Genomic DNA, 13,100 nt, shown 5'->3' with positions numbered 1-13,100 from the left:
TACCCCATGTTTAAGCTCTACACATAGAGCAGATAAGGACAACCCCACACTTTTGAACTCTTCATAAGTGGAAAAATTTGTTTCAGTGATGCAGAATACATTAACTCGGTCTCATGGAAAACTTGTTCAAAGACTGATGAAGAATGATACACAAACCTCAAAATTCGTCATGAATATACTCCTCATAGTCCTCATAAGCGTATGCTGTGCTATAGAAAATGTAAGGATTCTCCAGCATCTCTTCAATAGTTAAATGGCCATCTTTGTTTTTATCAGCCTGCCAAAACCAAAGAAATAATCCAGTCTCAGGGCCATTAACTTAAATGCTCGGTTTATGCAAAGACCTTCCTAATGCTAACTTTAACCTGTGATATTAAGTATTCCGCTTGTTGTTTTGCATAGTAAGCTTCGCCAGGGTGCAAACTATCCATTATAGGTACAAGTTCATCTTCAGTTAGGAATCTGTCAAACACATGAAAGTTTAAGCGTGTGAGTTTCAGGTATCATGGTAAAATGTACATGGCAATGCATATAGACACATGCAAGCCTGTGCAGATATGCACACAAATTTTAACATCTTAATAGTCGGTAATTCAACTTGCCCGTCCTTGTTTTTATCCAGCTCAGAAAACTTGTGTTTGGCATGAGCCTCACGTTTCGCAGAATGATCAAGGTTACTTGATGAAGCTGAAAGCTGTTCCTCGTCGTGTAATTTGATAAGATCATAAACTCCTTGTTCAAATTCCAAAAAGTTCAATTTGTCATCATTGTCATGATCACGATCTCTGAAGCATAAAAACAAGAGAGACGTTCGTCATTGATTGCCACGAATCAGTAGCCAAACAACTCGGTGCCTATGAGGGACGTCTAAGAAGAATACGCACAGGTAAACTTTGCCAATAATCTGCTAAGCTATTAAACCCTCATAATCAGAAAAACATGTAGGCATGCATACTCTTCATACTGTAAAAGCTCCATCAGTTGCAACTTAAAAGCGTTGATGCTGCATTGGATTTCAACTTCAGTGACAATGCAAATTAGCCAGCTACCAAATCTTGTGAAACCTTCAGAACAAACACCATTAAATCTGGGGCAAGAAGCCAGGACACAGAATAAATGAAACAGACAAAAAAACTGAGTCAAAATCTTAATTGACTAGCAGAGGAAATTAGAGAAAACCAACTAAATCAGAAATGTTAAACATGAATCTTGTGGAAGTTGCAACCCAAAATTGTAGCTGTCGTGGTGTGCATAAATCTCATCCCAATGCCCTTTAATTTTTAACACGTTTAGTCTTCTGTGCCATTCTTGGAAGTTTAAAAGATATCGACAAACATGTCAGGAATTGGCAAACTTCTTGAGTCAATTTGAGAGTCTTCACCCACTTCACCTCTTCAAACAACCAACTTGCCTCCGCTTAGCGCCTCTACCTAGCTAATTTCTTGGGTTGGTGTCTTATCATCGATCCAGCTGCTTTTAATTTCATTGTTTCCAGCACCAAGAACAGAGACTCTCGGCTTGAGGCATCCTTCATTTTTGTGTTGACATTAAATTCTATTTCTCATGATAACTTTGGTACGTTGATAATTACATAAATAATATATATATATACCTAGGTATCTGAACATTTTACTGCTTTCACAGGGATTTTGAGTTAGTTGCAGGATGCACGTCTGCTAGACTTTAATGATAAGTTGAAGGCTATTTTCTTGTTGACGACTTTGCCTAATAGCTAGGAATCTTTGGTTGTTTCACTTAGCAACAACCCTGCTTTAACCTTTGATGGTGTTTGGGGCTCCATCCTGAATGAAGAAATCAGAAGGAAGTCTAGTGGTGAAAGTAGTGGCTCAGCTTATCAAGGTAGAGGCAAATCCAAAAAGAGGGGAAATGCAGCCAATAAAGGCAAAAGAAGAAGTAGAAGCGAGGGAAAACAATAAGATGTGACTTGCTATCAATGTGGGCTCAAAGGGCACAAAAAGCCCGATTGCCGATACTACAAGAAAGAGCAAGAAAGAAAGCAACAACCGGGAAAGAAAACGAAGGATGACAAGAAAGATGATGACAACTCTTCCTCAAAAGAAGTTGCTAAAGCAAATATGGCATCTAGTGTGGTCATTGAAGAGCTTCCTGACACTTCAAGAAGTGCTTGTTGAAGCCTCATGCATTGATGGAGATGCTATGGCAGCATCCGGTGATATACACATCACCAAAAGGGAAGTGATTGATGCTTTACTTTCAGCCCATGATGGGCTATCCGAATCTTGGATAGTGGACAACAGTGCTTCTTTTCATGTTACTCCCTCTTTGGAGTCATTTTCTTCATACATTTAAGGTTGCCTAGGCAAGGTCTACTTGGGCAACAAGTATGCATGTGAGATAGAGGGTGTTGGCACCATTCCTTTGGCTCTTGAAAATGGCCAAGAGCTGATTTTGCAGGATGTACGATATTTCCCTAGCATTAAGAAAAGTTTGCTATATGTGGGACAATTGGATGCAAAAGTTTATTTCACTACTTTTGATGGTGGCAGAGTTACCAGGAACGCCTGTCTAGGGGCCTGAAACGCCAGAATGGCGTTCCGGGGGCGGAGGAGTGGTTGGAACGTTTCGAAACGGCTACCCGTTCCTGGTAAACTTGACAAACCGGAAAGTCTGGGCCAGAACGCCCTAGAACTGGCCGGAACGGCTTGGGAATGGACGGAACGCTTTGTTTCGTCCAATCTCATAGTCTAAGCACAATGTCCTCTGGAAGACTGAAATTCTTTAATGTGAAGTTTGTGCCACGTGATGTCCAAACAGAAATGCCGGATGGAACTTGATCCATGCGCAAGAAGGTAAGAACGGGAAACCTTTGGAGCTGGAGTTTGGCCATTGCATTCGCAACATTCGAGAAGCCAAGAAGGTTTTTCCTTTTCTAAGTGTGATTGTGTGCATGTGCGTGTGTGCAAAGCTCTTAGGATTTAGGCTTTTTCAGTTTTGATTGCCTACAAAAGACATGAGCTTCCTTTGCTTTTAGTAAGATAGCATTCTTAGAAACATGTATTAGCGAAGGATACATGATCAACTTAAAATTGTGATTAAGTTTGGGCAATGGCGCGTCACTTGCATGTGTTCATGGAATGCATGTCAACTCCAAGAGCTTGGAAAATTTGCTCTCTTAAGTGTGATTGTGTGCATGTGCGTGTGTGCAAAGCTCTTAGGATTTAGGCTTTTTCGGTTTTCATTGCCTACAAAAGACATGAGCTTCCTTTGCTTTTAGTAAGACAGCATCCTTAGAAACATGTATTAGCAAAGGATACATGATCAACTTAAAATTGTGATTAAGTTTGGGCAATGGCGCGTCACTTGCGTGGGCGCGTCACTTGCGTGTGTGCATGGAATGCATGTCAGCTCCAAGAGCTTGGAAAATTTGCTCTCTTAAGTTCTTTGTTGCAATTTGCCAAATGCATGCAAAGAGATTGGAAGAAACAAAGCCTTCATACTTCTGTTCAAGCACATAACACTAAATTTTATGCCTCCCTTTCTCGTTCCAAACCCCTTTCCGTTCCCTTTTTCCGCAGGGAGGCCTGTCGCCGTTCCCCTGTTCCGGGTAACTCTCGGTGGTGGGTCTTGAAAAGTACACAAGGGTTCTACGCTGATTGTAAAAGGCAGCAAGAAGGGGACTTTATATTATTTGTATTGCAAAGCATTACCTTGAAAGTTTTTGGCTGTAGTGGAAGTCCATTCTCAAATGGAACTTTGGCACAAAAGACTTGGCCATATGAGTCAGAAAGGCCTTCAAGTTCTCTCCTCTTTTGGGAGATTTGATGTAAAAGGTCCTACTCTTGACTTTTGTAATGATTGTATATATGGAAAACATGTGAAGCCTTCTTATTACTCTCGTGTCGTTAAGAAGTCTAATGCTCTTGATTTGGTACACTGATGTATGCACTATGCTTGTCAGTTCGTACGGGGGTGCACGGTATTTTGTTATTTTCATTGATAATTTCAGAAGAAAGTTGTGTGTATGTGTTAAAGGGCAAAAATGATTGTTGGATGCTTTCAAACGGTTTTATGCTTTTGTTACCACACAAAAAGGGCTTATATTGAAAGCAATCAGAACGGATAATGGGGGAGAATATGTCTCTAATGAGTTCAACGAGTTTTGTGAGATGCATGGCATTAAGCGGGAGTTGACGGCGCAAGTAGGCTCCGCTCCTCAGTGGCTTGACACGCACTGCTCCTTAATGTCATCAAGCTCATGATGATAAGGAATTGAGACAGCTGAAATTTGTGGCTTTCTTGACAACGCATCAGCCCCAACATTCTTCTTCCCTTCCACATGCACAATCTGAAAGTGGAACATAGAGAGAATGTTTGCCCATCGCATATGCTTTTCGGATAGCTTTGACAATGTCAAAAAGTATCTAGGGTCTCTTCATCTATTTGGACAAAAAAATCAGCATCTAGCAAGTACTGTTTCCAATTTGAAAGCGCATGAATCACAGCCAATAGCTCTTTCTAAAAAATTTGCAGTCTTTTCTAGCCCTTGCAAGATTCTGCTTCCATAAGATACTACTCGACCATCTTGCATTAACACTGCCCCAATACTATTGCCACACGCATCACCCTGGACCACAAATGACTTCTTGAGATCTGATAAAACAATTACTGGATCCAAAGTCATCTTTTTCTTCAAGACTTGAAAGCTGAAATCTCTTTTTGTGTCCGCTTGAAAATGACCTCTTTCTTTTGCAAAGCATGAAGCGGTGAAGCAATCTCTGCAAAGTTCTTGATAAACCTTCTATGGTAAGAGCATAATCCCAAGACGCTAGGGACATCGTGCACAGTCTTCAAGTTTGGCCATGTCTTGATTGCTTCAACCTTGGCAGGGTCCATTCGAACACCATCCTTTGACACTATATGGCCTAAAAAGTGGATCTCTTCCAAAAAGAATTCACTTTTCTTAGGATTGACGAGCAACATGTGACTGCGTAGCTCTTCGAACACAATGGTCAAGTGATACCTATGCTCCTCTTCATTCTTTGAATAGACTATCATGTCATCAAAGAATGTGTCAACAAACTTCTGATGTGGGTGGAAAATCCGATCCATCATCCTATTGAACGTAGCAAGAGCATTAGTAAGACCGAACAGCATCACTAAGAACTCAGAGACCAAATGTCGTCCTAAACGCAGTCTTGTACACATCCTTTGGCCAGATACGAATATGATGGTATCCACCCTTAAGGTCTATCCTGTCGGAGTTATCTTCGAATACGTAGGTGTAATCGAGAGCGATTACTCTTCTTCAAGAGAGGAACTTTGTGACATGGCAATGGTCGATTGAACCCGCACACACACCCAACCGGTGAGAGTACAAGAAGTTTCCTGAAGTTGCAACAATCTAGAGCTACAATCAAAGGACCCAAAATTGAGAGATACTTCATGGAATGTCCGCGGCAAATAGTGGAATTTATACAAATTGCTGAAGTGGCAGATTATTACCATGGAGTAGCATTTGGGACTCTAGTTAGAAAAGCAGTTGACTTTGGAGGTTTTAAAAATAAAGCAGAAGACTTTTAAACCATTGTTTTAGCAATGCTTTTAAAAAGTTGCTTAGTGAATTTAAATATGAGGCTGTCTCTCAATTATAAACATAGATTCCGAAGTGCAAGATCACACAAGTTGTAAACCCTCTTTACCAATATAAAAGAAATATCGACAAGGGCGCTCGACTTGAGGACCAATACCTCTAGAGCAAAACTCCACCACCCCTCGTGTCGTTTACAAGTGCAAGTGTGATTTTTTCAGTTCTTTTCAAATCTTTCACTTGCAGATTTAGTGTTTTGGTGAGTCCTCCAAATGGCCGGTGGTTATACTGCACAACTGGTATTTGGAGGGTGCCCCCATAGACCTTGCACATTGGAAGGCCCTTGGTGGAGGAACTTCTCTATTCAGAACAAATGTAACAAACTTGGACACCCTAAATCAAGATTCTGTCGCTACACAGTAGAGATTCACTTCGAAACACTTCACAAATTTAAGAATCGACACAGCGCGACATAGTTCCGTGCCAAGATATATTGGCCCCACAAGCTAACACCCCTTTCGATATTTCTTTTATATTAATCTTTGAGCAAAGTACACTTCTTGTGGGTGCTCGCTCTCAAACTCTGCGTCCAGATGCTCTCAAAAATGAGCCCCCTTCGATCACTTATAAAGATTAGAAGGGTTGCTAAAAGCAGAGCCCCAAAAGCATTAAAACTTAAAAGCAATGTTTCCCAAAAGGACTTGGCTAAAATCTGCCACATAAAAGCAGCAGCGTTGATTGCGGAAATCCATACAACCACGCCACGTTAACAACCAACGTAAAACGCGGAAAATCCATACGCTACCACGTCAACTAGTCAACGCGTTTTTCGGGGTCCGTACGGACTCCCTGCCAACGCTTTTTTCGAGCGTCGGTGCAGTCAGCCATGTCATCACTTTGCCAAGTGTGTGTTTGGGTTGCACTGCCACGCCATCAATTTGTGGCATACCCCCCTCTTGAAAGAATTGTAATCGCCCTCAATTATGCCAACAAAACAGACAAAAGCCATAAATTGTCTTAGTAGACACTGACTCTTAAGTACCGACGCACTAGACACGACACATCTAGCACTTGTACAAAGATGGCAGTCACATCACAGGACAACATAGGACAAATCACCAAAAAATTCATTCCAAATCACTGCCAGCAATATATTTAGTAATCGCACCTAGATCCATTCCGGACCTCACTGATGCCTGATTAACTATTCCTTATTGCGATCATGTCTACAAGACCAAAATGCTACAAATGCTACAACCATTTCATCTTTCAGTTCCTGCACTCAAACAAGCCCAATGAGAGAGTAGAAATCAAATCAATCATATTTAATTTTGAAAATTTCGTTTCATAAAGTCATACAACAGAATATTGTCAGCCCACTAGTATCCCTGAAACCCAAAGAGGACATCAGCGACCTTATTCAATCGAGGTAATCTGTTGACAAAGCAGCGGAGTGACTCCCCCCTTGTGCAAACCCGCTATACCAGACTCAACCTTGCTGAATTTAGGGTTCTATCGTACTAGACAATGCTAAACCGAATGCTTCAAGGTAAAATTTCAAAATCTGAGGAGTCTATGCTAGGTCCTCCTCCTCCATCCACTTCGCATCTAATGTCGGGTAGTTCTTGAATTTAACCAAGAACTACCGAATCACTTTATCTTTCAACTTTCTTTCCTTGTGTGCCAAAATCTGGTAAAAAACGAGTATCTCCTCGCTCTCTTCCACTTTGGGTTGCTCATTAGGCTCCCCATCAACTGACACCTCACCTTTAAAAGGTTTCAAGAGACTCACATGGAATGCATCGTGAATCTTCTAGGTATCGGGCAGCTTGAGTTCAAAGAAGGCATCATTTATCTTTTCTTTAATCTGGAAAGGGCCATAATACCTCATGCTAAGCTTTGGAAAAAGCCGCTCCTTTCCCTTTCGTTTCCTTAGGCATGCCTTCTCAAAACGTAAGAGCACCCAACCGTCTTTCTGAAGGAGTGCGAGCGGAAGTGTGACGCGAGAGAGAGTGCGAGAAGAAGAGCACGAAGATATGGTGAACTCGCTCTACTGTAATGTGTAGAGCATAGTGAGTTCTTATTAGGTTTTTACAAAAGAATATGTGTACATACCTGGCGGCCCGCCCACTTACCTGGGCGACCACATTGGGCTTTATACCCCAACAACCTCCCACTTAAAGTCCAATGTGGTACTTTAAGTGTGAGAGAAGCTACTATACAAGCTAATATACAAGAGATGTAGAGAAGTGATCCTAACTGCTTGCGAAAATACGCAAAGCTCTCTGAGGGAAGTCCTTTTGTAAGTAGATCAGCAGGATTTTCTGTGGTGTGAACTTTGACAAGCTGAAGTTGCTTATCCTCGAGCATTTCCCTGATGAAATGATACTTCACATCCACATGCTTTGTCTTTGAGTGATACACTGGATTGCGAGCCAATTGTATAGCACTTTGACTATCACAATATAACACAGGCATCTCTTCTTTGATTCCCAAATCTGTTACTAATCGATTAAGCCAAATTGATTCTTTGCATGCCTCTGATGCTGCAACATATTCAGCCTCTGTAGTAGACTGAGTAACACAATCTTGTAATCTAGAACGCCATGATACTGCTCCACCAGCCAATGTAAAGACATACCCTGACGTAGACCTTCGGTTGTCTAAGTCACCTGCATAATCTGAGTCTGTAAAACCCTTTACACTTAGCTCCTGACTCCCATAGCATATGCGCATACTCTTTGTAGCTTTCAGGTATCTCAGTATTCCTTTCACTGCCTCCCAATGTTTCTTGCCTGGGTTTGACATGTATCGACTTACTACTCCCACTGCAAATACAATGTCTGGGCGAGTAGCAATCATTGCATACATTAAACTACCCACTGCAGACGCATATGGAATCTTATCCATTTCAGCCTGTTCTTCCTCAAACACAAGACAATCTTGTTTGCTAAGTTTCACATATGGTGCCATTGGAACACTCAATGCCTTTCCCTTCTCCATATTGAAACGTTGCAAAACCTTGTCAATATACTCTGTTTGAGATAACCAAATCAACTTCTTTGATCTGTCTCTCTCAATGCGCATACCAAGTATATGACTTGCCTCCCCCATGTCTTTCATGTCAAACGATTTTGCCATCTTTGACTTCAAAGCTGAAATTTCTTCCAAGTGCTTGCCAGCAATCAACATGTCATCCACATACAAAATAAGGATCAGCCAACTGCCATCCTTAGCCTTCTTTGTATATAGACAATGATCGAACTCACTACGTTTGTAGCCTTGAGAAAGCATAAACTTGTGGAACTTATGGTACCATGCCCTCGGTGATTGTTTTAAGCCATAAAGACTCTTTAACAACTAGCATACCAAATCTTCCTTGCCTTTCTCAACAAACCCTTCTGGCTGCTGCATGTAAATTTCCACATCTAAATCACCATGCAAGAACGCTGTCTTGACATCCATTTGGTGCAACACCAAATCTAATATGGCAACCAATGCAAGAAAGCATCTCAATGTAGTCATCTTGACCACCGGAGAGAAGACTTCATCAAAGTCAATGCCTTGTTCTTGCTTAAAGCCCTTGGCAACAAGCCTTGCTTTGTACTTTGGCTGACTATCATGAGCGGTGATCTTATACCTGTAACCCATTTACAAGGTAGAGCCTTATTGCCCTGTGGTAATTTAACTAGCTTCCATGTCTGGTTTTTATGCAGAGCTGTTATCTCTAACTGCATGGTCAATTGCCAATTCCCGGAGTCCTTTATTTGCACTGCTCTCTTGTAACATGAAGGCTCATTGCAATCAGTCAACATGACATAGTTCATAGATGGAACAAACCTATCAGGAGGTCGCGTGACACGTCCAGATCTACGCACAATAGGTGGCTCAGGCTCAGCCACAATCTGTGGTTCCAATCTAGCCTGTCCTTGCTCCTCTTGAGCCCTGACATTTTGTCTTGCACGTGCAGGTCCATCTTCTTGGAAGACAACTCTTCTAATCTCCTCAACCCTCTCTGGTTTAGAATGATATTTGGATTCATTAAAGTGAACATCATTGCTGCGGATAACCTTTCTGGATTCGGGATCCCAAAGTCTGTACCCCATCTCACCAGAATTACCATAGCCTAGAAAGATGCACTTTCTACTCTTTGGCTCAAGTTTGTTCCTAAATTCCTTTGGAACGTGAGTATATGCCTCACAGCCAAAGACTCTGAGATGCTTGTATGAGGGCATTTTGCCTCACCATACCATCTCTGGCACTGAATCCTTCTGCAAAACCTTGCTAGGAGATCTATTTAGAAGATGAACATCTGTTGATACAGCTTCAGCCCAAAACCCATTTGGCAGCTGTGCATTAGACAACATACTTCTGACCTTCTCTTGTATGGTCCTATTCATCCTCTCAGCAACACCATTTTGACGAGGATTGTAAGGAGCAGTAAGTTCACGTTTTATACCTTTTGACTCACAAAAGTCCTGAAAGGCCTTTGAAACATACTCTCCACCATTGTCAGTGCGTAAGCATTTAAGCTTCTTGCCACTCTGATTCTCCACAAGTGTCACAAACGTTTTGAAAACACTAAACGCTTCATCCTTGTGCTTGAGAAAGTAAACCCATACTTTCCTTGAGTAATCATCTATAAATGTCATAAAGTAAGAAGCTCCCCCTAGAGATAGGTTAGGCATAGGTCCACACAAATCACTATGAACAAGTGCCAACTGTGTATCTCTTCTACTGCTTCTATGCTTATGTGGCTGCTGTGTTTGCTTACCGTACAGACAATGTTCACAGAATTCAAAATCATTAAATGAAAAGCCAGGCAAATAACTAGAACGAGACAAGATTTCCATTCCCTTCTTGGACATATGTCCTAACCGGCTATGCCACAAAGAAACGTTCGGCTGCTCGGTTACATTGATTACATTTTTAGAGACATTTGATACATAAATCATGTAAAGTCCTCCAGACTTTACTCCATGTGCTACTGTCATAGAACCCTTGGATATCTTCCACATGTTCTGTCCAAAAGCGGTGACGTAGCGAGCATCATCAAGTAAACCTGTGCTGATCAAGCTCTTTGTAATTGCGGGAACATGTCTCACATTCTTCAACGTAAAAGAAGAGCCATTCTGAAACTTCAATTGAGCATCTTCAACACCTAAGATCTCACATGTCTGCCCATTGCCTAGCCGAACATGATCTTTAGTGGTCACATAAGAAGTAAACCACTCCTTGTTTGGAGACACATGAAGTGATGCCCCTGAGTCTATAATCCAGTCACTCAGTGCATTTCCATCAGATGCTGTAAGAAGAGCTGAGTCCATTGTACTCTTCAAGAAGTAGATGTCTCCTGACACTAGACTGTCATCCTCTGCAACAGTGTTTGTCACATTTATTTCTTGAATCTTCACTGAGGACTTGTTCTTCTCACCATGGTCTTCAGCTTTCTCTTTGCCTTTTTTTGCTTTCCATTCTCTGCAGTCTCTTTTCATGTGACCCTTCTTGCCACAATGGTAGCATTCTATGTCACTCTTGCCTTTAGCATTGCGGGACTTGCTACGAGACTGATTCCTCTTTCCACCTTTGTACTTTTCTTTGGTCCTTCCCCTGACAACTAAGGCTGTTCCTTTGCCTTTGTCCATTGTCTTTCTATTGGTTTCTTCAGTAAGCAGACTTCCTTCTACACCTACTATGTTCAAACCATCTGGAGGTGCAGAATTACTCAAAGCTGTGCGAAAAGTGTCCCAACTTTCCGGCAATGTGATCAACAGGAACATAGCTCTAACAGGTTCATCAAACTTGACACCTTGAGCTGACAACTGACTATAGATTGTGTTGAATTCATTCAGATGATTGGACATAGGTGTCCCTTCTTTCATCTTCAAGTCAACAAGCTTCTTAAGCCAGTATACCTGTGAAGCTACACTCTGCTTCTCATAAAGATCACTCAGCTTTAACCATTCTTGATAAGCCGATATCTCGTCTCCTACATTGAAGTAAACGCTTTCTACCAAAGTCAGCATAATGGTAGAAAGTGCCAATTCATCCATTTCGCTCCATTCATCTTCATCCATATCTTCTGGTTTTATCCCCTTGAGCTTTATAGGTTTTATCTGCTTCTTCCACAATGGGAAATTGGTTCCATCCAGCTTCTTGATATTGTAAAGAGCAGTGTCCTGTGATCCAGCCATAGCTACGCTTCACAGTAGTTTACTTTCCTGGGAAAATTCGGTAGAGTTTCCCCTGTAAACTGACCTCTGAACCAATATCAACCTGTCAAATGAACCAAGGAAGCTTCAGATTCTGCATAAATTTCGGCAAAGTCTCCTTTGTAAAATGGCTCTGGTGTACTAAAAAAACAGACCAAAAAACAGCTCAAAAAACCACTGTCTCTCTATCATTGCAAGCTGTGGGTAAACCTGTCCTGCACCTGAACTGTCTCACTGTCCTGTGACTGTCTTGTAAGCATAGACTGCGACAATGCCTCAACTGCAGTAAAGCAAAGATGCAATCCCAACTGTCTAACTCACAATCAATACATCATAGCTGCCTATCTAAGGGTGCTTGAAGGATCGCTCCAAGACCTGTATCACCGAAAGGATCTCAACATTCGAGAATCCCCGAGCTCAATAAAACCTCACTCGACCCTCAACAAAGGCTGCAGTAAATCTGACAGTACATAGACTTCCCACAAAATCATACATCCACAAATTTCCCACTATATGCTGTAACCGCTGCAGCGGTTGTTTGCTGCATGACTCACAGCCAGCAAACCCTCAACAGACATACATCATCTCTGACAATACATCCCATGTGGAAGTACCTGCAATGTCAAGATAAACTCTGGAATATCAAGCAGCAAACGCAAGCTACCTGATGAACTAGTGGATGTCGCCTACAGTCTGTGTGTAGATGCGCCAGTGTCGTATGTGACACGCCTCCAAGAACTGTGAGCTGTCCTTCGATGTGTAGACAGCCACAAATCAGCACTCTAGGAGTACCGATATACTCAGCACTTGCAGTCGTAGGCCGAAACCCCAAATTTGCAGAGTCAAATATGCACCCACCGGGACCACATAGTCGAAAATGGCCTGCGCAGAACTTTGTCGAAGCTGAACGGTGGCCGAGATGACCTCAGAATGAAATTCTGAGAACACCAAGCCCTTCGGGCTTACCCATAGGATTTGGGGCCGTGTCTTTGCCTGTCGAATTTCACTCCAATATGAGTTGGTGACTATAGCCTCCTGCAGTGCTGCCCCAAGCCTCGATCTGAGCTCTGATACCAGTTGAAGGAGTACGATCGGAAGTGTGACGCGAGAGAGAGTGAGAGAAGAAGAGCACGAAGATATGGTGAACTCGCTCTACTGTAATGTGTAGAGCATAGTGAGTTCTTATTAGGTTTTTACAAAAGAATATGTGTACATACCTGGCGGCCCGTCCACTTACCGGGGCGACCACATTGGGCTTTATACCCCAACACTTTCTTTAATTTCATGTCTCGTCGATATCGATCTGCTGCCTTCTTATA

General features: G+C 42.0%; 1 protein-coding gene across 4 annotated transcripts in view; it reads right to left on the bottom strand.

Annotated features, from left to right (window-relative positions):
• LOC147445489 (Calcium-binding EF hand family protein) overlaps positions 1–13,100 on the bottom strand; it is a 31,563-nt gene that overhangs the window by 1,240 nt on the left and 17,223 nt on the right. For 3 of the 4 annotated variants that reach the window (XR_015189790.1, XM_086524997.1, XM_086524999.1), the window contains exons 5-7: positions 603–785; positions 366–462; positions 157–277 (exon numbers count right to left, since the gene is read on the bottom strand). Coding sequence is in view for 3 of the 4 variants with exons in the window: in XM_086524997.1 (XP_086381123.1) it covers positions 158–277; positions 366–462; positions 603–785 (400 nt within the window). In the remaining variant the exon portion in view is untranslated. Of the gene's footprint in view, positions 1–66; positions 278–365; positions 463–602; positions 786–13,100 lie in introns of those variants that run through there. The other variant, XM_086524998.1, reaches the window with a different exon arrangement.

The sequence above is a fragment of the Adiantum capillus-veneris genome, chromosome 12, assembly GCF_014529385.1.
Source record: "Adiantum capillus-veneris isolate H3 chromosome 12, ASM1452938v2, whole genome shotgun sequence".
Lineage (NCBI taxonomy): Eukaryota > Viridiplantae > Streptophyta > Polypodiopsida > Polypodiales > Pteridaceae > Adiantum > Adiantum capillus-veneris.
Note: the sequence above shows the minus strand (reverse complement) of the source record. Positions and strands in the feature narration are given on the sequence as shown.